The sequence below is a fragment of the Dermacentor silvarum genome, chromosome 3, assembly GCF_013339745.2.
Source record: "Dermacentor silvarum isolate Dsil-2018 chromosome 3, BIME_Dsil_1.4, whole genome shotgun sequence".
NCBI classification, from domain to species: domain Eukaryota; kingdom Metazoa; phylum Arthropoda; class Arachnida; order Ixodida; family Ixodidae; genus Dermacentor; species Dermacentor silvarum.
This window is the reverse complement of record NC_051156.1, coordinates 91,028,171-91,053,049: the sequence shown is the minus strand read 5'-3', so window position 1 is coordinate 91,053,049 and position 24,879 is coordinate 91,028,171. Positions and strand designations below refer to the sequence as shown.

The 24,879-nt window shown below is 47.9% G+C and overlaps 1 protein-coding gene across 2 annotated transcripts in view; it reads right to left on the bottom strand.

Moving 5' to 3' along the window:
- Window positions 1-6,141: 6,141 nt before the first annotated feature.
- The window catches only part of LOC119445578 (uncharacterized), a 50,188-nt gene continuing 31,450 nt past the window's right edge, over window positions 6,142-24,879 (bottom strand). The window contains exons 4-6 of one of the 2 annotated variants that reach the window (XM_037709849.2): window positions 23,790-24,654; window positions 21,866-21,932; window positions 6,142-6,595 (exon numbers count right to left, since the gene is read on the bottom strand). In XM_037709849.2, the coding sequence (XP_037565777.1) occupies window positions 21,901-21,932; window positions 23,790-24,654 (897 nt within the window). In that variant the 3' untranslated portion in view covers window positions 6,142-6,595; window positions 21,866-21,900. The remainder of the gene's footprint in view (window positions 6,596-21,865; window positions 21,933-23,789; window positions 24,655-24,879) is intronic. The other variant, XM_037709850.2, reaches the window with a different exon arrangement.

The following is a 24,879-nucleotide window of genomic DNA, read 5'->3' as shown; positions in this document are numbered from 1 at the left end:
TCGATGACCATGAGCAACCGTCGTGCATATGGAAGCTGCACTACGCTGCACACGCTAGCACAACGCGAAAGACGAAGCACGTAACTGACACACTAATACAACGCGCAAGACAAAGCACGTAACTGAATCGTCACCGAGTCAAATCAGCGCGTACAGCGCGTCGTAATTGCAGCCTCCGCGATCAACTTCAGAAACATTTTCAGAGCTAATTGCGGAGGCCACGCTCCGCTGTGCTGAGTACGGTGAACGCCACTACCAACGCCACCTAGGTGGCGTTGGTAGTGCTTCTTGATGCCAGCGTCCCTTCGAATGCTGGCATCGAGGCGTCGTAGTGCTGAGACCACCGAAGCGTTCACTGTCGGTGCGCGTTAGTGTCATAATGCAGTACTTCTCTTTTCTGCTCGTAGGCGACGGCACCGCCCCGAGCAAGAGCGCGGGTACACGGAGGAGTGTTAGATATATAAGGCGCGTCTGTGTAGCTCTCTGCAAATGCGTTTGTGGCGCAATGGGTTAAACGCTCGGCGATCTATCGTCGCGGACCGAGAGGTCGTGGGTTCGATTTCCAAATTTTGCATGTTTGTGGAACTTTTTCTTCTGGTTTCTTTCTTTGTATTATGTTCGTGTATGTTCGTGTGACGTATTTCCGTGACGGAAATACGTCAGTGAAGTCTTGGTGGACCCCGGCATAAAACACTTTCGTGTTAAAAAAACGCACGACAGAGCTTTGCGGGAAAGGCACCCTTGATTATAATGAAGCTGGCCGCAGGAGACACTACTGCACGGTTCGATATGCTCTCTATGCAGAAAAATAATATAGGGAGCCGTCATCCAAAATGACTTGTAGACATGACTTGTAGTCACTGGCAATAAAATTTACAGCCGCTACAGAAGTTCAGCTAGCAACTGCATTACTGGCAATTGGTACAGATGATTTCACCATAAAGTTATGCAGTATTTGGATATTCACTACACGCAACACTATTAAAACGACGCACACGTAAGCCCATATGCTTTTTAATTATATACCTCCTTGAATATGTTATTGCGCCTATCGAGGATGCCCACGGCAAGCGCGCATTGCTGCGTTATAATGGAGTGCCCTTGTGCCACTTGTAAACAATCTCCGATCGAATGATTCAACACAATAAATACAAGTACGCGAAAGTTAACAGCCTTTGTAATGAAACGAAAAAAATATGCAGAACATACATAATAATTTAATAAAAAAGCAAAAAAATACCAGAGTGATGTCGTTGCAGTTGGCGTGGCGGTGAAAAATTCTAATAAATATTGCGTGCTGTAAACATATATAATCGGGACTGGCGAGCAAATACTGCGTGAGAAGTAATATTGAAATGCCGTCCTGTTTGACAGGGCGATATTTACGGGTCTATCAAAACCGCTAAACAATGTGGCTATGCCTATAGCTTTGAACGGACGTTGTTAACCAATGTTTAGAGATGTACAGCCAATGACAGGCAATCTAACGGCAGGGCAAGCCCGGGATAACCAGTTGCGTCGCCCGGCGTAGCCATTAACGGGCATTCACCGGCAAGGCAAGCCCAGCGCTGGATGTCTGTTACAGTGGGTTTAGCAGCACCGGCATTACGGAGGCAACGGCAGGCCTTCGCGGCCCAGTCAGTGCCGGCTAAAAGCCATCATCGGCTCTAGTTTGCCCCATGTAATGTGCTGCCTGGGCCATTATTATTGTTTCACATACACATGTTTCGTCCTGGCTGTCTATGCCATAGGGTTTCTCGGAAATTTGAGACAAATGCAACAGCGTCTTTTTTGTCGTCGCAAATTTCAACTGCAGAATCCGATGAAGCCTTTACAGGGACAGGTCGCATTTGCCTTGAGCACACGGCTGTTAAGAATTAAATGGTAGTCCTTATCCTCAATATATATCTCGCGTTTGTGAGAACGGCAGGTGTGCAGATTACTTGGGAGTAGTATCCCCAAGATGCACGCGATAGCCCACTAATTGTGCTATGGCGGCCGCGATTCCTGCGTTCACTTTGTTGGATGGTTGTTTATGGGACCTAATTAAGTGTGTTAACGAGCGCTACAGACAGCCATTGTGGTCGATGTGATTATCCTTTCAATCGAATATGTTATGTGATCTATGGAGCATGGAAGCGGAAGAAGACGTCGCTCGAGCAACTCTGAAAGCAGCTGGGTGAATACCCTGCTAAATTCTATCTTTTTTGTACTTTTAAATTAATTACTACTCATTCGATATGACTTTCCTGATTTACTTTAACATATAATTCTACGCTGTTCAATACTAATTCCATATATATTCGGAAATTTATCCTCCATTTTAATCTCTATAACACGAAAACTAGCATTTCAGACATTTGTTCGTCCACAACTCGAATATGCATCCTCTATCTGGTCACCTTACCAATCATATCTAATCGAATTACTAGAATCCGTGCAAAACCGCGCTGCACGTTTCATCACCCGTGACTATAACAGCTACTCCAGTGTGACTAACATGAAGGCTTCATTATCATTACCATCCCTGTAATTACGCAGGAAGATAGCCAATTCTATGTTTATTCCATAAAGTAATCTGCAGCGCGCACGTAAATACTTTGCCACTATGAAAACCTCATCGCATATCTCGCAGGCTTCATAATCAGCATAGTTTTGTTCGTCTTTTTGGCCGCACTCAAGCCTTTAACGCATCTGCGCTAGCACGTGCCATTATTCAATGGAATTACATCCATGATGATGTAGTGTGTATTCATGATCACGCGGCATTTCGAAATAAAATACTAACCATGTATGACTGTGTTTGTTAACCATTTGATATCTTGCAATCATGTTTATACATTAGATAATGATAGCATGTTGGCCCGTTCAAATATGTATAATACATACTAAGCGTCTTATTATTAGTGTTACACCTATGTTATCTCTCACATTTTTCCATTGTATAACACTTGGCTTTTGAATTCCTTTTGTTTTGTGCTCTTGTAAAAATTTATTGTATAGCCCCCCTCACATAATACTCCGATGTGGAGCATGTGAGGTATTTGTAAATAAATAAATAAATAAATAAATAAAATTGGGAATATTCCACTCATTTCTTGGCCAATCCCCCACCGGGGGAAGGAGCCACATGTGTGATAGGCTACAATAACAACAACAGCTGGGCTCCGGCTTCACCTAGTGATTTCGCAGCGCTTTCTGGCGACGGTTGGCCTGAATTTTCCATCACTCGATCCGTGAAGTCACCAGGATTCCGTGGACACCTAGTTTTCCGGTGGGACACTTCTTTTTCCAGTGTTACGAAAGTTCTAGTGCCAGGACCACGCCGTCGCGCGCTAAGCCTAAGCGCACGGCGGCTGCACGCTAGAGCACTGCACGGGCTCGGGCTTATCCGAAAGCCCGGGCCCGGCCCGGCCCGTGGGCCGGGCCGGGCCAGGTAGAGTTGTTTTTTCACGGGCTCGGGCCGGGCTCGGGCACGGCGTGTGCTTTTTGACCCGGGCCCGGGCCGGGTTCGGGTTTTTTGACGCGGCCCCGGGCCGGGCTCGGGCTTTCTGCGAGTTATTCTCGGGCTTCTCAACTCTGAAAAACATGTATTTTTCGGTCTCGGGCCGGGTTCGGGCCGGTTTCGAGTCGGGCTCGGGCCGGGCTCGGGCTTATGGTAAAGGGGTGGCGGGCCGGGCCGGGCGGGTAACGTAGATTATTTCCGGGCCCGGGCCGGGCCCGGGTCTCGCCATAAAAGTTTTGATCGGGCTCGGGCGGGCCGCCCAATGTGAAAACGGGCCCGGGCCGGGCCCGGGCCGCAAAAATCGGCCCGTGCAGTGCTCTACTGCACGCCGTGTAAGCAGTCTGACTAGTAACGCCACCTACCAGCCTCAGCACACAGCCAGCCCCGAAGCCTTAAAGAGGGTGAGGAAGCGACACTTTTCTTTGTCCTTGGGGCTATTGTAAATGTTCAGAAGGAAGATGCATTCTTTCCGTTTACGATTGTGAATTAATTCGAGGAACAGGTGTTCGATACGAGGACTATGACGATCATGTTGAATAACAGGGATACGACGCCGTACTAGGCTGGAGACCAGGCGTAGAGGGTGGGTGGTAGGGAAGGTTTGATAACCGGGGAGCGTGGTGGGGGCGTTATTGGTTTCTTGAAGTAGGATAGCATCAGGGCGGCGGATATGTTGACGTAGGTGTTGATCGAGTACTGGTTGTTTCTGATGAAAGCCTCGGCAGTTCCACTGCCAAATGAGGGTGTCTCGATTACTGTCAGCAATGATGATAGATGGTTTATGTCGCCATCGGCGTCCCAGAAGGCTCGCAGATGGGGGCGGCATGGCTAGAAGGCGTGAGAACATGATTTTCCAGGTTGGTCACTCGATATACAATACCAATGAGTGCGTGCTGGATGGAGTCGACTGCATGTAGCAAAGTGCTCATAGTTGTCTGAAGTGAGATGAGCATGTCTTTAACTTCAGAGCAGACCTGGCCCGTGGCTCGATCTTGCAGGGCTCTCTTCTTGGGGGGCGGGAGTCGTGGGGGCCTCCTGACTAGGGGCAGGGGCGTTCTGAGCGATAGGTGTAGGGGCTGGTGTTTGGGATTGTTTGAGGTCTCCAACCTCCTGCGCTAGTTTAGTTAGGAGATCACGTGGGATGGCGTTCACGCGCTTAAGCTGAGCTATTTCTTGGTTAACTGGTGAGGGATGAGGGGAAGTGGCTTGTGTGTTGTTGATGTTACGACCCTGTCACGAGGTGCCCTTGAGGGCCTCTGCGAAGCTCACCTTCTTGTTGTTGGTAGATTTGCTGCGTGATGCCGATGCAGACCGGGATCTTGAGTGTTGTTGCCTGGATCGAGATGGAGTTCTGGAGCGGGAACGGCTCCCCCTTGTCGGTGTGCACTAGCGTGGCTTGCTTTTGGTGTTGAGGGTGGAGGGGCCGGCTTGTTGATAGGTGGCTTGGCTGGTTGCCCCGATACGCTTGCGGATGACGTACGGGGTTTTATAACCAGCGGCACAGCTTTTGTGCGCGGTGATATGGGTACCACCACAGAGGGAGCACTTAGGCTTACGGTTGTGGTCGGCGGGGGTGGGGGGAAGGGGCGGGGCTGTTGCGGGCACCACAGTCCCGGCATATCTTATTTGCATGGGTAGGGACAAACGTCCATACGGTGCCCGAGACGGCCACAGTGGTAACAAATGTCAATTTGCTTCAGATATAGCGAACTTGGGAGTAACGTGGACCCGTAGCGGACCTGATAAGGCACATCCGGTCCGTGAAAAGTGATGATCACCGTTGTAGTAGAGGCGATGCACTTGGCTGCCATGGCTGTCGGGTTTCGAGCCGTGACGATTTTGTTGTGAATCTGCTGGGGGATCTACGTGAGTGGGATTCCACGGATGACCCCCTTCATCGTTTGCTCAGCTGCGGTTCGAGATGCAATTTTTTACAGCGAAAGCTCTATATGGCTAGGCGAAATAAAAAACCATTCGCCCCATGTTTCGCTAAACGTCTCCATTGGCAGCGCCGTTGGTGATGTCGTTCTCAGCGACGTACCCAAGCACGCGCGCCTGCTCTGCCCGCAACGTCGCCTCCTTGGCTTGCCGTTGTCGCATGCGTTCGATATCTCGAGTTAGCTCGGCGTCGTGGTTAGCAGTATCCGCCCGCCATTGGCGCTTGCTTTCCGCTTCGCGATTTCAACGTGGATGTTTCGTCGCAGCCGAAGATAAAGTGTCACTCGAGAGACTCCCGCCGAAAGCGAGCGTTGGTCCCGGCGAACGCGTTCCCGCCATTGCCACGCTGACATTGCTCTGATCGCAACGCCCCCTCCTCGGCTCGCCATTATTGCATGCGTCCCATATCTCGAGTTAGCTCGGCGTCGTGGTTAGCAGCATCCGCCCGCCATTGGCGCTTGCGTTCCACTGGAAACACAAACATGTAACCAATAATTGACAAACGCTTCAATACAGCGTCGGGATTAACCCACTGCTAAACACCGGGGCCGCACGTTTTAGCATCGCTGGTTAACCATCGTACGGAGTGCTTCGGCGGTGATATCTTTCAAGAAAAAAGACAGGCCTTTATTTGAATCCAGCTTATCTTTCTTTTTTTTCGTTTAGAGTTTGTATATAACATCACACATCTGTACTCGTATAAATATTTTAGTTTATTCACAAATATGCGTGAGAAGAACTTGAGTTTGGCCTAGTTGATGTTTATTGCATGACATGTTGACCGCTAAACAAGGAAAAAGACGGAAAAAGAGAAACCTAAAGACAGTGTCGTCGTTTTGTTTTTGTCTTACTGTGTCTTTGTCCTTGTTTAGCGGTCAACTTGGCATGCTATTCACAAATAGTTATAAACATTCAGCTCAAATGTTCCACTAACAATTCATTTTAAACAACTTCAAGACGATTTTGTTTTACTTTTATCACCTTTTGGAGAGGTCCCGTTTATTCCACTTATATTACTTGATTTTTTTCCAATAAAGCAAATCTTATTTCTTAAGAAGCAGTGGTGACCAAATGAATGACGAATCTCCTTCGCCGTACATGTCCAGGATTAACGTCCATAGGCACCCCCAAGCCAATTTTGCAGTGGCTACCCTGTGGAAGCACAGAAAGAAAAGAAAAGTGATTAGCTTCCAATTAAGTTCCACATACTCAGCTTATAAGTACCCCAACAAAACATTTGTTTGTGACAGTGAAACCTCTATGTTTGTAACAGTAGCTTGTGTTTTTTTCAGCCGCATTGGGAAATACAATAGCTACGTTATGTGACCGTAAAGTCAGAAACAAATGACGTAATATTTTCCCGAAAAATGTAAAACATTTTTTTTTCATTGCTAGAACAAATATTGGTACGGTAGGACAAATTTCTCAATTGTGCATGTAGGTGCGTTCCGCATGGTGGGAAGGAGGAGCAGCATACGCTTAAAAATTGCGCTCGTCTTCAGCGACATGTTTGAGAAATTTGATGACTAAGTTGACTAAGAGTTGCAGATTGTGGTAATCGTGCGGAGCTGGCAGTGAATGTACGAGTTAGGAATGTTTTTCGCTTTTTTTTACACTAACATGTGACAGTATTTATATATTTGCGGAGGCAATAGGAGCACTAACTCATGCAAATGAACTGAATTTAAAGGTATGGTCCTATTGCTATAATAATGACGTTGCTCCGCAGGTCCCCCCCAAAAAACATATTCGACGATAGTGACCCTGTGTGGTGAGAATAAGAATGGTGGGAATGGTGGATCGGTGGTAGAATTCCCGGCACCCCATGGTTTGAAAACAGTCAACATATGATCCACTGGACTTAGCAACGTCCGAGCTTGGTTCTATTTACGGAAGGGCCTTCGCTATTATAGAAATTTCTTCGCGGGAAGCCACACGACTCCTTTGTGGACCGTTTCATAGTAATGCTGGTGTTGATTTCTTCAAGTGGAGACAGGCAGAGATCAATGGCTAAATGCTTGATTTGATGTTCGCTTCATTCATGACTTATCATACCATGAACACGTTTCGTCTTATTTTTCATTATACTATTTCGTTAACATTCGCAATAAGTATTGTCACCGCTTAATTTATTCTCATTTAATTATTACACGCTTGACTGTCAAATATTTATAGCCACATGTACTGCTGCGAAGTCCGCTGCGAAGATCCAGTTCCCGGTGTTGTAGCGAGCGTACCCCGCACCTCCACCAAAGATGTTACGGGGAGAATATATATAGAATGGATGTATTTACAGGGTAAGGCGCACAACGCTGCAGCAATCGTTCAGGGGAGCGCGTGCACCCCAGAAAAACCACCCATCGTCGTCGTCATCGTCCAAGCACCGACCACAGGATCGCCGCTCGTGACAATATTATTAGGTATTATTACTTCAGAGATTCGATCTTCACGAAATTGAAAGCTAGAACTAACTATTGGCCGTAGTTTTCGAAAGTCCCTAATCTCTTTAATTTGCAAGTACAAAAAGCAATAACACAAGCTTCTTCCTTTTTAGCCTTTAGAAAGCAAAGTTGTATTTTACGAATTGTGCTTACCATTTACTATATATTTAAAACATGTTTCCTCATGCTTGTGCTTCATTGTGCATAACGTAACAAAGTGCGTTACATATTTGTTTTTTTGCGTTATTTAATTCAGTTTTCTCTTTTATATAGGGTTATACCATGTACTTCTTTCTCAATTGCACGTACATTTTAGGTTAGTAACTTTTTTTCTACAACTGCTTGTTACTAGAAAGCAGTAGTAAATGCGAATCCCACTTACAAGCCGCATTTAAAGCCAACGTTTTTATATGATACTACCTTTTTTTTCCTAATACCGTTGTGTCGTCAATATGCTGATCAATATACCGTTGTTTCATCAATATGCCGGTGGTGCTGAGGCCTAGTCAGGTGACTGTTAACCTTGCCTTTCGTCTCCAGCACCACTACTATCATTTATCATCCACGAAATAAATAAATAAATATCAATAAGTACGGATGCATTTCTTGAGATGCATTTCTTGAGCTGGAACAACAAACACGCTTTCAATTAAGTAGATTTGGCCACCTTTCTTTGAATCACGTCCTGTGAACTTTTGCTGCTTGTTAAAACTATTAGACATTTCTTTTACAGGTGCTCTATATGCTCAAGACGGCTGCCAATGTTCATTGCCTCTAGACTAGAAATGAATGTTTCCCAGAAGTAGAGTGATCCTCCCGCACGTTTTACCGTACGAATACCGCATTTACTCGATTGTAACGCAAGCTTTTTCGTCGTTTTCATTGCTTGAACTCGACCCTCGGGTTACCTTCGAATGACGGCAAAATTTACGATTCTAAAACAAATATTCCAAGTTGGCCAGTTTTGGACCTTAAGTTGGTGACCTGTTCCCCTACGTTTCGTCCTACTTTACATTGAAGTCGACCGAAGTCATAACTGCTTTTTTGTTGGAATCAACGCCATTTTAGCTGTGCTTGTTACTGGTGTTACGGTTACGGCGTCTTTCGAGCTTCGACTATGTTCATTCGCAACGTTATGGCGACGCAGAGCGTTCAGTATGACGGCCGCTTCGAGAGACGAGTCATTTTGATGGTCTAGGAGCTCGGAAACTGCGCCGTGGTTCGGCGGCTCGACGTCAATGAGTTTGCGAATCTCGAATGGTGACACCAATGGGACGCCCTTTGTAAATGCGGGGCCGGTCGGAAAGCCTCGTAGTGGCCTGGTACTGTCCCCGAATGAAATGCTTGTTCGGTCTTTTAAGAATCACTTAGTCTCAAGCGAGCTTGACTGCGCGGATGACTTGATTCTCGCGCGATCACTTTCGGAAATAGTTTCACTTTCGCGAGACTTAGTTCGTTTCGGCATCGAACCCCTCAAAGTATACGGCTGACAGTGTTCTTGGCACTGATAACGAGGTTGGCACAGGGACAGATACACTTGACGAGAACGCTTTCGGTGCCGAGTCACGCGAAATTTCGAGAAAGTGATTGCCCGAGAATACCACCCAAGGAAAGCTGTCTCCATCTCAGACGACGAAGATAAGTGAACTCGTTCCTGAATTGATTCCTTGAATAAAGGCACCATTTCCCTTTCCGTTCATCTCGTGGTACATTCGCGGTTTTATTTATTTATTTATTTATTTATTGACACAATGATGTGGGGCTCACGCACAGCGGGACGGCGCGCGCAAAGGTCGGCGCCGTGAAAGACGACGAAGCGCGTAGGCTGCACGTTCTTCTTCTGGCCCGCCATTAAAGAGAAGCATCTATTTTTCAAGACTCCGTCTTCGATCTACGTTACATTTTTCTGGTGGAGGTGCGGGGTACATGCTACCACTCCCAGATCGAACCCCGCCTACAAGCCCAGTACGAAGTCCGGTCGAGCTGACTCCTGTTCACGTACGGACAAGCCGTCGACTTCAAGGACTGCCACCGGAGCACGAGCCTCTACCCAACCGAGTCAGAACGATGAGTACATCAGTTCCGTCTTCTTCCTCAACTGCACCGACCGAGGTCGTGCTTAATCAGCCGCTAATCCCCAAATCCTTCCATGGGGACACCTTCGAGGATGTTGAGGACTGGCTCGATCACTTTGAGCGTGTCGCAGAATTCAACGGCTGGACTCCGGAGCGCAAGCTACGCAACGCCTACTTTGCCCTCGAGGACTATGCGCGGACATGGTTTGAGAACCGTGAGGCGGCCCTATCAACATGGGACGAATTCCGACGGCAGCTAATCAGCACATATGCCAGCCTCGATCGCAAGGAGCGAGCTGAATCTGCAATTCAGGCGAGAGTACAGCGGCCGAACGAAAGCGTCGCAATGTTTGTCGAGGATATGTGCCGACTTTTCCGACGCGCGGATCCGTCCATGCCGGAAGAAAAGAAGCTCAGGAACTTAATGCGTGGTGTCAAGCAAGAGCTATTCGGAGGCCTGATACGCAACCCACCAAGGACCGTTGCAGAGTTTCTCGCGGAAGCCACATCAATGGAAAAGGCACTGCAGCAGCGAACAAGGCAGTACAACCGCGACGTGTCGACCCTATCACGTGACCATCTCACTATACCTGTTGACAATACCGACGCCTTGCGGGAGCTCATTAGGCTTGTTGTTAGAGAAGAGCTCCAGAAGCTTCAGGTGGCTCCGGCATCGGTACCGCGACTTGCTCTGGCTGAGGTCATCCGAGAGGAAATCAGGCAGGCAGTCCAAGTCCCAGAGCGAAGCGAGACACCACAGCCCGAGATACGGCAGCCACAGCCTCGCATGTCGTATGCGGAAGTTGCGCGAAGTTCGTTGTCGCCGACTTTTCACGGTGTGAGCGACGTGCCGGACTTCCATGGAGTGCGCGCCGTGGAACAAGCAACTGGCGACGTCAGGCCTCGCCGCACGCCATTCATGGCTGAAGCGCGACCACCCCGCAAGAGCGACGTATGGCGCACTGCAGACCGGAGGCCCTTGTGTTTTCATTGCGGTGAAGCCGACCACCTCTACAGGGCATGTCCTTACCGCCGAGCTGGGCTCCGTGGATTTTCACTGAACGCCCCGTGCCCACGAAATGGCGAACGCCCTCTAGAGATTGAAGCCTACCTCGCGGACGCCAGGACCTCGTTTGCCCCACGATTCCATGACACCCGGTCACCGTCACCCGCCCGAAACAGGTCTTCCAGCCCCCTCTTCACGCCGAGCGCAACAAGGCGTCGCTCACCCAGCCCTGCTTCCCGGGAAAACTGAGTCCAGCGACCTGCGGAGGTGAGGTCGCTGACGTTGCGAACGCTGAAGATCCTCCACTACGACGACCGCGATATGACGCAATTGAGACGCAGAGAAATCGGTGCAGTTCGGTGTCAGTATCTTGCGACGTGCCAGTTACCATAGATGACCACGAAGTCACGGCGTTAATCGACACGGGTGCGGACACGTCTGTCATCAGCCAGAATCTCGCACGTATGCTGAACAAAGTTTCGACGCAATGGGCCGGAACTCAGATTCGTACTGCGGGAGGGCACCTCTTAACCCCAATGGGCCGGTGCACGGCACGAGTCAACATTCGAGGCTTCACGTACATCGGCGACTTCGTCATTCTTCCTGAATGTTCAAAGGACCTTATACTCGGCATGGATTTCCTTCAGGCGAACGGCGCTATCATCGACCTGCAAGAGTCTAGAGTCAGTTTCGCTACTACGCAAGCCATAGCGCACAGTAATGACAACGACCGTGACATCGCGCTACGCGTTGCAGACGATCACGTCACGTTGCCACCCAAGAGCAGTGTGCTTACCCTTGTCCGATGCGACATGGAGGACGTCGCCGAAGGAATTGCTGAGGCAAACATCCCCCTGCTTCTTGAGCGCCACATTTGCATAGCCAGAGGACTTCTTGAGGTGCAAAACAAATGTTCAGTCGTTTTGCTAACAAACTTTAGCAACGAGTATCGGCATGTACCACGAGGAACGACAATCGCATTTCTTCGAGAAATCATTCATGTTACTGACATTGGCACATTGGAAATCGCATCGTCTCAGCAATCTGAGTTACCCAGCCTAAACGAACGGATTCACGTTAACGATACGCTGCCAAACCATCAGAAAGACCGACTACTGAGTCTCGTGAACGAGTTTGCCGACTGTTTTTCAACGTCGTCCAAAGTACGGCGTACGTCCATCACAAAGCACCGCATTATTACGGATGAATCCGCACGTCCTGTTCGCCAGCATCCTTACAGAGTGTCTCCAGTGGAAAGGGAAGCGATCAAGCAGCAGGTGAAAGAGATGCTCCAAGACGACGTGATCCAGCCGTCCACAAGCCCGTGGGCCTCCCCTGTAGTGTTAGTCAGAAAGAAAGACAACACGTTACGCTTCTGTGTAGATTACAGAAAGTTGAACCGTGTCACCAAGCGCGATGTTTATCCACTGCCACGCATCGACGACGCATTGGATCGTCTACAACATGCCAAGTTCTTTTCTTCGTTGGATCTTAAATCCGGATATTGGCAAATCGAAGTTGATGAACAGGATCGTGAAAAAACAGCGTTTGTGACACCTGACGGCCTTTATGAGTTCAAAGTTCTCCCCTTCGGTCTCTGTTCCGCACCTGCCACCTTTCAGCGGATGATGGATACCGTGCTTGCTGAACTCAAATGGCAAACCTGCCTCGTATACTTGGACGACGTCGTCGTGTTCTCGAGCACGTTCGACGAGCACCTCGCACGACTCGAGAGCGTCCTCGCTGCGATCCGTACTGCCGACCTCACCATCAAGCCCGAAAAATGCTACTTTGGGTTCCAAGAGCTCAAATTTCTCGGCCATGTCGTTGGTCCTCAAGGCGTCCGACCAGACCCCGACAAGTTAGCTGCCGTCGCCGAGTTTTCACCACCCACAGACAAGAAGGCTGTCCAACGCTTCCTTGGTTTGTGCGCCTATTATAGACGCTTTGTCGAGGGATTCTCGACAATTGCTGAGCCTCTCACACGGCTTACACGCGACGATGTGCCATTCATTTGGGCGGACGAGCAGCAGCAGTCGTTCAATGAATTGCGCCAGCGTTTGCAAGCTGCCCCAATACTTGCTCATTTCGACGAAGACGCAGACACAGAAATCCATACTGACGCCAGCAATGCGGGTCTCGGCGCAGTTCTTGTGCAGTGGCAAGATGGTGCGGAACGTACTATTGCTTATGCAAGCCGCAGTCTCACCAAGGCTGAGAAAAACTACTCAACCACTGAAAAAGAATGCTTAGCGGTTGTGTGGGCAATTAGTAAATTCCGACCCTACTTGTACGGTAGACCCTTTAAGGCTGTCAGCGATCACCACGCCTTGTGCTGGCTTGCCAACCTCAAGGATCCTTCAGGCAGACTAGCCCGTTGGAGCCTGCGCTTACAAGAGTACGACGTTACCGTTGTCTACCGATCTGGAAGGAAGCACAGTGACGCTGACTGTTTGTCCCGCGCACCGCTCCCTACGACATCGTCGGACCCTGACTATGACTTGCCATTTGTCGGCGTTGTCGACGCCGTAAAGATGGCTGAGCACCAGTGCGCTGACCCTGAGCTGCTGCCGCTGATCGAGCACCTTCAAGGAGTTGAAGGTGTTTTACCTCGCTCGCTCGTGCGCGGCTTATCATCGTACTGTTTGCGCAACAACGTCCTTTACAGGAAAAACTGCGGAAGCGGTCCAAATACGTACCTCCTTGTCGTGCCGTCGGCGCTGCGCCAAGACATTTTGCAAGCCTGCCATGATGAGCCATGCGCGGGACACCTGGGATTCGCTAAGACATTAGCAAGGATACGACAGAAGTATTACTGGCCCCGGCTTTTTTCTTCTGTTCAACGCTACGTGAAGACCTGCCGCGATTGTCAGCGCCGCAAGAAACCGCCCTTTAAACCGGCTGGCTTTCTCCACCCTGTGGACCCTCCTCAAGCACCGTTCCAACAAATAGGAATGGATCTACTTGGGCCATTCCCAGTGACCTCTTCGCGCAACAGATGGGTAGTCGTCGCTACCGACTACTTAACCCGGTACGCCGAAACCAAAGCTATTCCGCAAGCAAACTCGTATGAAGTGGCCAAGTTCTTCGTTCACCACATCGTCCTGCGACATGGTGCGCCTTCTGCTGTCATCACGGATCGCGGTACAGCATTTACAGCCGAACTTATGCAGGACGTTCTCCAGCTAACACATAGCTCTCACCGCAAGAGCACTGCCTATCACCCTCAAACCAATGGATTAACGGAACGTCTGAACAGAACGCTGGCTGATATGCTCTCCATGTATGTCGACGTAGAGCACAAAATGTGGGACGAGATTTTACCCTATGTCACCTTCGCGTATAACACTGCTGTACAAGAGACTACACAGTTTACGCCGTTCGAACTTGTATACGGGCGCCACGTCACGTCAACACTTGACGCCATGCTACCTGTGGATGATATTAGCCCGACCAGCGAACACGTGGAAGAGTTCGTACAAAGAGCCGAAGAAGCCCGCCAGCTTGCTCGACATCGTATCCGGAGCCAACAGCATACCGACACCCTTCGATACAACCAGGGTCGCCGCGACGTCCATTACAATACCGGCGACTGCGTGTGGGTCTGGACGCCCATCCGTCGCCGTGGACTCTCGGAAAAGTTGCTCCGCCGGTATTTCGGTCCCTACAAGGTTACACGCCGCCTCAGCGACGTCACTTACGAAGTCGTCCCCTGCAGTTCCGACCCCCGTTCGCTCCGTCGTCGTCCTCGCGCTGAAGTTGTTCATGTAGTACGCATGAAACCATACCATGCGCGTACGTGAACGCCCAGATGCACCTGAGGAACTCCATTTCTTGTCATGGCTGACAGAACTTTTTGACGCGACCGAGACGGTCGCTTTTCGCACGGGGGGCAATTGACACAATGATGTGGGGCTCACGCACAGCGGGACGGCGCGCGCAAAGGTCGGCGCCGTGAAAGACGACGAAGCGCGTAGGCTGCACGTTCTTCTTCTGGCCCGCCATTAAAGAGAAGCATCTATTTTTCAAGACTCCGTCTTTGATCTACGTTACATTATTTATTTATTTATTTATTTATTTATTTATTTATTTATTTATTTATTTATTATTTATTTATTTATTTATTTATTTATTTATTTATTTATTTATTTATTTATTTATTTATTATATTTCGCGGACCGAAATGTCCACCCTCGCGTTACAATCGTGGTTGCGTTACATTCGGGTAAATACGGTGTTTGCCTAAGCAAAACAGTTATAGCTTGCTTTCCTGGACCGCTTACATTGGGTACGTGTGTCTGTAAATCTATCAAAAATATCGTGCTAAGAAGTTTGGACGTTGCAATAATAATATTACACTAGCTTTTGCAAGACTACGATGGGATAAACGCTGCAAACACATCTGGTTCCCAAGGGAATTAATCAATATTAAGTAAAGGCATCTCAAAAAGTTTTTTTTTTCGAAAATAGACATTTACAGAAAAACGTTAAATGTTACTGCTTGTAAATAAGCTTAAACAATCTCTATTGAGTCATTAGAGTCTAATTGTGCATCGAAAGAAATTTTACGTTGTGGTTTGTGAAGAAACAAAGCTGGCAGAGCAAGGGTAGTCGTTATTTATCGAAAAGACATAAGCGATTTTTATGTTTGACAAGCCTGTAGGATAAAATTCCGCGTGAGACTATAAACACAGATAAAACCGTTCACAGCACAGTGCAGAAGATCCAGCAATAAAACGACAGTGTTCAATCTTACTCAAGCGCGGCCATCGGCCTTTTTCGAAATTGTGTTCAGTTGTCCTGGACCAGATCGCTCGAAAATCCTTGACGCACATCTAGCCCCGCACAAATACAATTATCAAGCGAAATCAAGCTTGTATACAAGTTGCTCAACACATTTGCATTGCCTCGTGCCATTCTCATACGGCGAAAGTTATTTCAGTAATTTTCGAGGTGTTGAACCAGAACCGCTTTTTCGGCAGGAGCAGTGTGTTAGCGGCCAAGTACCCAATCAAATGACTTGCCTATTTGTGATTATGACCTCGTATACTTATAAAAGAACGGAATGGACGGCTGGGCTATTTGGTATTTCATTGTTGGGAAACGAGAGCACAGGGAGAACGAGACACTAAGATGATTACACAAACAAACGTGTCATCATGTTGACTTGTCGTTCCTATACGCTCTATTTTCTCCTAATTGTACAAGCATGCTGTAATACAAGCCTGCTGGCGCCTATTGTTAAGAAAGCAGGGGTGATTCTAATATAACAAATATACTAAATCCAATCAAGGGGCTAGCCACTCGATGCATGGTCTCTAATTATGCCTTGCGTATCAGCATTTCAGCAATAAGACGCCACCCTTATCAAGCCCTACTTGCCTCACGGAGCAAAATTGAATTGGCTTTTTTCGGTTTCGGTTTCACCGGTTTCACCATTTAACCATCTCGTGCCCCATGATAACTTTTAAACACGTCAACTAAGATTAAAACCGCCAGGGAAAAAATTAGTAGCCCTTCCCTTGATGAGGAAATGGGGGTAAGCGAAGCTTGTCGCGTGTTTCTTCGGTGTTCTTCCGAACGAATTGCATTGACGAGTACCACGTTGTGCTCGAACCACAACCGGTCTCACGCACTGCAGCGGGTTCCGAAGTTCCGGTTTGGAAACTTGCATTGAAACTTGGCCGTCGCACCGGGGTTAGCGTTGGCGCTAGCGTTGCCGAGGCGTGCAACACCGTTGTCGGGTTCCTGAAGGGCTAGACGACGCTGACGTTTGGCCTCAACATCGCACTCCCTCACCTCGGGATCCGCGGCACTTCTCTGACGCTTCGCCTGGGCCTCGGAAACCCTCATGCTATAATCGGCACGTCGACAGCGAGCCCTTTCCCGAGCGCGTTCATTCTGGATGAATTTCCATGAAATTTTTTCAAAACATTAATACTGTCCGTTACATAAATGACAATGAATGGCTCATGGCTTATACCCCCGTAAACGCGGCCTTCCAATTACGATGACAGTAGAGAAGTGAAATTCTACACGGGAATAATTAGCGGCCACGCAGCCAGCTGTGGAAGCAGACGACGACGACGAACGTGGGAGCAGAGCCACGAGCGCGTGCCGACCACCTGTGTAGCTGTCAGAGCAGCTCGTTTTTTAGCGTTACATCGCCGGCGCAGGCTAGCGTATACAAGCTTCGCTTGAAAAACCATACACAGGAAACAAGGAGTGCACATGATGATGCTGGAGTAAAAGTAACGGCCATGTACCGGTTATTTGACCATGTACGAACTCGTCCAGCACATGTCGTTGTTTCAGCACACCAAGCATCGTATCACCATATCGCCACGATCAGCATGGGAACTGTCTAACTACCATGGGCCGTTTTAGCTCTTTTTACAGCGTAAGCAGTTATAGGCTCATTCCAATAGCTGTTCCGGTTCGCGATGGTCGCCGCCGCCGCTGGACGACCTGAACCTCCGCCAGTATGGTGGTGCCATCTAGTTAAGGTGCCTGCAAACGTTAAGGTTAAGGTGCGCAGGCGCAGACGACGAGATGCGATTCAGACGAGGCGCGCATTCGAGGCGATTCTGATGTGAGATGTGCGCCACGTATTCTGGGTACCTCTTCCAGAGGCCGTGCCTCTTCGGTACACGTTATGGCGTCTCCTCGCTAGGTACGAGCCACTGCTGAAGAAGTGAATCGTAGAGCTTCGTGCACGGCTACAACCAGGCATCATTAGCCTAAGCAGACTGCTCTGCAGAGAGCATTACAAGCCGCAGCTCGCCGTCGACACCAGGCGGACAGTTCAGATCTTTCTCGTCAAAACGAGGCGAAGAGACTTTGAAGCGAAGACACTGGTGTGCGCGGTACCGTAATTGGAGGTACTCTTGAGATGCTCCACCAGCTTACGCTGTCACTTTGCTGCGTGTGCCGCGCAGGCCTGTGAATTTTTTTCCTACAGACTGCACCGGACAGGAGTGTTGTTCTTGGTCCCCATCGCCACGACAAGCGAGGTTACTTCGTTATGGTGCCCACGCAGCGATTGTCAACCAATATTATATAGCTGTTCTGTATGAATGCCCTACCAGTCTGTAATGTCATGTATTAGGACTTTTAGGGCAATATATACTTTCCCATAATTATCTTCTTTGTTTCTGCGTACTGTGCAATATTCCTCCCCACATCCTCTTTAGTGGGTTCTATGATTATTGCAATAGCAAAAATATGGACACTCCAAGCACGTTCCTGTCGTCGCCGTGAGGTTCTGTATCAAGGCCAACGGCGACAAAAACGTCACCACGTGCCGTACGCTCTGTGCGAGTGGAAGCGTGCGAGGGTGAGCCGGCAGCCGCAGATTAATCTCGCGCACACGAGAAAGGAAGGCGGCGGGAAAGCGCCCAGTCTTCGTTTGCTCGCGGCGCACGGGGAGGAGGCGACGGAGACAGTGGCAATGGGGGGGAGTGCGTTCTGCTTTTGCGGCTGCTACTGATGGATCTGCCGCGTGGGCACCGTATCTTGAAAGCGATCTGCTATGTGGCCGAAGTGTACGCCCGTGGGAACTCATCTTCAAAGCGATCTGCGATGAGTAAAAAGTGCCCGCGCCGAGTGCCGCTAGCTTCGCATGCGCTGTGCTTTCGACGTTCGCGTTGTAGCGAGACGAAAGACAGCACGAAGGTCAATTTTCCCGCTGCTTTCTCACTCCAGCATTTTGACGAGTTTCCGCGGTCATAGAGCGACGTGTCTCCATGTTTGCCTGTGTGCGCATGACACCGTGCTTGTTTATTTAGTTAGTAAGCAAATATTTACAACTTAATACGGCCAATAAAACAACTATCCTTACTTCGTATACCTGTCTAGTAATTTGCTATCCAAATCGGTGCTTCGCCTTTCGGCCGAAACTGCGACTTTTTTTTTTGTTCAGCAATGATTGAGGACCTAAACCGAGAAAGTGTAAGAGTGCGGTTGAAGATTAATATGCAGAAGGCAATTATAATGTTCAATAGCCTTCTTGTTTCCTTACAAGAATTCAGGATCGCCAGTCAGCCTCTAGAGTATGTAAAGGAGTACGTTTATCTAGGTCAATTACTCACAGTGGACCCTGATCATGAGAAAGAAATTTACAGAAGAATGAAATTGGGTAGGAGTGCATACGGCAGGCATTGCCAAATCCTGACTGGGAGCTTAACACTGTCGTTGAAAAAAAAGTGTACAATCATTGCATTCTGCCAGTGCTAACATATGGGGAAGAAATTTGGAGGTTAACAAAGAAGCTAGAGAACAAGTTAAGGACTGCACAAAGAGCGATGAAACGAAAAATGTTAGGCCTAACTTTAAGACACAGGAAGAGAGCGGTGTGGATCAGAGAACAAACCGGGATAGCCGATATTCTGGTTGACATTAAGCGGAAGAAATGGAGCTGGGCAGGCCATGTAATTCGTAGGATGGATAACCGGTGGACCATTTTAGTTACAGAATGGATATCAAGAGAAGGGAAGCGCAGTCGAGGATGGCAGAAAGCTAGGTGGGGTGATGAACTTAGGCGCAAGTTGGAATCAGCTAGTGCAAGACAGGGGTAATTGGAGATCACAGGGAGAGGCCTTCTTCCTACAGTGGACATAAATATAGGCTCATGATGATTACTTGTTCGACGTTGCCTTGTGCTGTCAACCTACTATCATTCATGCCTTTCTAAAGTCGTGCTTATAGTTTGTCATCCTTCTTTTATTTCCACTTTGTTACTCGCAATGCTCCACCCAGGACCTGCATGGCGTTCTTAATAAATGAATGAACTAATGCTTGTTTCATCTTATTATGACTCCTTCAACTGTCGTATTATCTATGTGGATACGTCAGTGTTTCCTATTTTCCGATTCCTGGCTTATGCGACTTATGTGCGGATGCTATAGTGAAACTCATGTTTCTCAACCCTTCTGTATGCCCCTTTTCAGTGACCTTGCTCTGCTAAATTTCTTACTACGACATTAGCTAGGGGCTCCAAACTGTATTTGCCTTGACTTTCCATCCCGTCCATCTGTCCCGTCCGTATATTTTGGTAAGCTGACGACGGCCGTTGTGGACATCGACGACACACAGCGGCGATTTTTTTCGCTGTAAGGCAACTTCGTCATCCCCAGGTTCGCCGTTGCAACAGTGAGAAGAAAAATAAAGCCTTCTCCACAGCCGCCTCCACTGGGATTAAAACAGATGCCAGCGAAGCAACGTGTATTTCGGAGTCAAGCGTGCTAACCAATGAGCGATCACACAGTTTCTTTTTTCTGTATTACCTGCCCACAATTCATACTATACAGAATACAATAACAATGCTGAGAAATCAGTGCAAGGCCTTGGGCTTCACACAAAGTCTGAGAGCAGTAGCATCTATGCATGCATTTCGGAAGCCGGAACGGGTAATACTGTAATGGGAGAGGGTTCCCTTATGTGCACTGCATAGAAATTGTTCTTGAAAACATGGAGGCGTGTTTGCGTGCAATTCTTTAGCACAAAAAAGTCGAACATGACAATTATGATAATAAGCCTCAAACATGGCACATAGCCCTCAATAGAAAATGTGCCGTTGTTGGCGGAAAACAATACCCAAGGCATCGACAACGTCAATGCCAATGCCGATGTCGCAGCGATAACGACACGTAGTTTACAGAGTAGCTCACATTATTCACTCAGGCCACGTGCCCGATATAGTAGTACTGCAAACGTATCATCATCATCATCAGCGTATATTTTATGTCCACTGCAGGACGAAGGCCTCTCCCTGCGATCTCCAATTTTCCCTGTCTTGCGCTAGCGTATTCCAACTTGCGCCTGCAAATTTCCTAGCTTCATCATGCCATCTGGTTTTCTGCCGACCTCGACTGCGCTTCCCTTCTCTTGGTATTCATTCTGTAACCCTAATGGTCCACCGGTTATCCATCCTACGCATTACATGGCCTGCCCAGCTCCATTTCTCCCGCTTAATGTCAACTAGAATATCGGCTATCCCCGTTTGTTCTCTGATCCACACCGCTCTCTTCCTGTCTCTTAACGTTAGTCCTAAGATTTTTTCTTCCATCGATCTTTGTTTGGTCCTTAACTTGTTCTCGAGCTTCTTTGTTAACCTCCAAGTTTCTGCCCAATATGTTAGCACCGGTAGAATGCAATGATTGTACACTTTTCTTTTCAACGACAGTGGTATAAGCTCCCAGTCAGGATTTGGTAATATCTGCCGTATGCACTCCAACCCAATTTTATTCTTCTGTAAATTTATTTCTCGTGATCAGGGTCCCCTGTGAGTGACTGACCTAGATAAACGTACTCCTTTACAGACTCTAGAGGCTGACTGGCGATCCTGAATTCTTGTTCCCTTGTTCCCCTGCAAACGTATAGAGGAAATTAAATCACTCAAATCTCCTAGATGGCAGTACGGCTCCTAGCTCGCGGCAACCGTGGTAGAAGTTTTTGCCTCGGAGTCTATTTGACCTTCAAAATAAGTCATCGTTTTCTCAATCCATGAAGCATTTCACAAAGTTGCTCCCTCCTGACCGAAAGCCTAAGTAATAATAAGTGGTGTACAGGAACTTCAAGTTTTAACATTATGGCAAATACCGCACTCCGGTCATGTCGGTAAGGTAGGTGCTTCGAGGTTGTTCCACTGAATGACGAAAATAAGGAAATATAAATGTTTTACGTAAAGCAAAGAAAAATAAACGTGATTTATTATGTCCATTAAATTTTATAATCAAAAAGGTTATGTCAATCAAATCTACTTAAATCGTAAAATGTTCAGCTGACGGGAACAAATACAAAAGTGATTATCATAAATTCTTTGCTGAACAACCGTGAATAAAATAAAATAATTAAAAAGTTCTATAATACAATGCGTTTCACCTAAATAAATATAACTTACTTTAACAGGGCGAGCCTGAGAGTGCTTTAGGCTGTTCACGTAAGTAGTTCCACTTCCACATGTATAGCTATCACACAGAAAAAAAAGTAGCGTAAATCCAAAAGAAGAGGTCAGAACTTCTCTTTGTCGTACTATTCTTTAGACATTATCAATACTTCTATTTGCCTTTCCTATGGTAAAATACAAATTCATTTTTAATGCGAAAGCATTATATGCCCCGATACGCGAAAATCCGTCGGCGTCGGTGGCGTGACCGAGCGATGGTACCAAAAATGGCCGACGGTGCAAAGAGCAAAAACACGTCAAAGCGCTCGGACTGACGTCACATTTCTCAGGGAGGTTCTTGTAAATAAAGTAAATTGACGACTGTGAAAACAAAATTTCATACATTTCGGTATGGATGGGAATCGAACCCGGCCTTCCGGGGGGGGGGGGGGGGGGGGAAGACTAGCACGCTTTCTCGACGCCACGGCAGCTCCACGGTTCTGGCTGACTAATGAGCGTCCAGTGCGTGCGTGATTGCACACGTCACGTCGAAGCGATCTGGCTGACTTAAGGTGTAGCCTAGTGCGTGCGTCATTGGGCTCTTTGCGGTGCAGCCAATGAGTGTATAAGTGATAAAACGTCATGAGTGTATAAAATGAGCACGCTGTTTTCTCCGCGTCATTGCTCTCCAGATTTCATCGGTGCCGAATCCGCAGAAAGGACTTTAATGCATGTCGGGAACATCAATTTACAACATTTCACCAAAGGGACTACAATGCTTTCGCGTTCCCACACGTAAGCAGTCTTCAGGGCCTCCACTGGCTTTTTTATCTTTATTTTAAATTATTAGGATTCATACAACCGCACTTTTGACCTGTAACAAAACTCCCCGTCACCGCTAAGTTCCTGTTCAGTTTCCCATAGTGGGTGACCAAGATTTTATAAGGAAGAAGCAGGCAACCAAAACAAGCAAGATGGTGGTCTTCACTGAGGGACAATGCTTCTGTCGCAGTAATTGAGTTCAGAGTTGAAGGAGTCGCTGAATTCTACTGTCCGTTTTGTTCTTAAAATGTCACGAACTACGCATTTTTCAAGGGGAATCTCTTGCGCAAATTATACAGCTTCCTGCGAACTGCTGTGTCCTTTTACATTTGTTTCGATGAAATGAAGGTGGAAATATTGGTGGTATTCTAGTCATGATTAACAAAACGAACACAGTATGCCGACTCATAAATATACGCCATTATCGCAAGGCAAGGTAATCACGAACTTTTTTTCAATTTTGAATGCTGGCAACAACCTAATATCCTTTAACATCCACGTAAAGAAGTCCGTGACATACTTCACTTTTACTATCACGGTATAGCAAAACGCCAGGGTTCTGAAAGATTGCTTGTGCGGCAGTGTTGTTAATTTAGGGTGCTACCACTAAAAAAAATGCTCCTTTCAAAGAGCAGTGCTTCTCTTTTTTTTCCCGTGGCACGGGAAACCGTTCGTTGAGCCAAACGATGCTGTACAGGCCAGAAGCGACGCACGAGCATGTTCAACGCTCCACATTCGCGTCCCTTTTTTGCTAGCACGGTCCCGGACAGCGGCTTTCAATTTGATTCCCATTCCATTCTAACGAATAAGCAAGTGACATCATTCTATCCCTGTATACAGCGCAGTCCACAGGCTGGCCGTTCATACTGATTTCCGACTGCTCCAAGTTTCAGGGGTAATGCCAAGGCCTCAGTCGGCTGTGCTGTTGTCGACAACTCAAGATTTTTTGCTACTACTTATTGCGTCACTGTTTTATTGTTCCTCGCTTCAGCCTTCTTATTTCAATGGCAGCTAGAAGTGCCGCGCAGAAAATCATTAAATCGGTTATTTTTTGCGTTGGTGCCAGGACCTTTGTCGTTTGTCGTGACTGTTGATATAGCATCGCCAATTTACTCACCTTTGTCAGTTGCAGGCTTGTTGTCAGGTTTTTTGCCCTCACTCTTTCCAGTCGCTTTTTTTTCTGCAGGTACTTTCTCTTCTGGCTTGGCACCGGCGGCCTTCGTGTCATCTTTCCCAGTATTGTCACCCTTTTCCTCCTCGGCGCCACCCGTGTTGTCATTGTCGCCACCGTCAGCACCACCATCGCCACCGTCACTCGGTGGGCTACTGCCTTCATCTGGGCTGGTAGAAGCTTTATTTTTGGCAGCGGCTGCTTTTTGGGCGCTACTTCTGATGCCTGCTTGTGCACCCACTGCTGCAAGCTGAATACCGGTGCCAGCACCGGCCATGCCTAACATAAGTCCAGCACCGGGTGGTAACTTCAGGCGCTTGCGCTTTCCTCCAGCATTTGAGCCGCTTACGTCTTGCCCCCCATTGCTGTTACCATTATTAGTAGCATGAGAATGGGGCTTCTTCCGTTTTTTATGAAATCTCTTTAGGCGATCTTGAACTTTTTGCCTCATTGTCCTATCTTCTACCCTGTTAACTTGATAGCTGCCCCTTATTCTCCGCTTTTCACGCAATCTCTTTATACGTCTTGAAGGCAACCTCCATTCTCCACTGGATATCATGCTTGTTGCACTTGTTATGCCGCTACCAATATAAAATTGGCCCTCACTCGGTGTGGTCGTAATTTTGTCCATGAGGCCCCCGCTCGTGCTCCCTGCGCTTATATCGCCACGAACTTTGCTACTCTGACTATGCGTTCTGACATCTGGCCTATGGTGCCTACCACCCTCCCGGATGTAATAGGAAGGTACGAAGGTTTTCGCAGTTCCATAATTCCAAAGTTCAAGACAAGCACCTCCTCTGCAGCGGCCCACCTAAAAATACGCAAACAGAACAAATATTTAGAGACTGTGAGAACAGGAAAACTAAGGCTGTTGTTAATTTGTGAGTGCACAGTCATACTCTTTGCCAATCGCAACGCAATGTAAAAAAATGCTGCTGCGTATATCAATTTGCCCAACACTTGGCTATTACCCCGCGGATGCCCAGGGCGACGGCGCTGGTCCTGATTGCATGTTCTTCTGAAAGAATGACGAGCC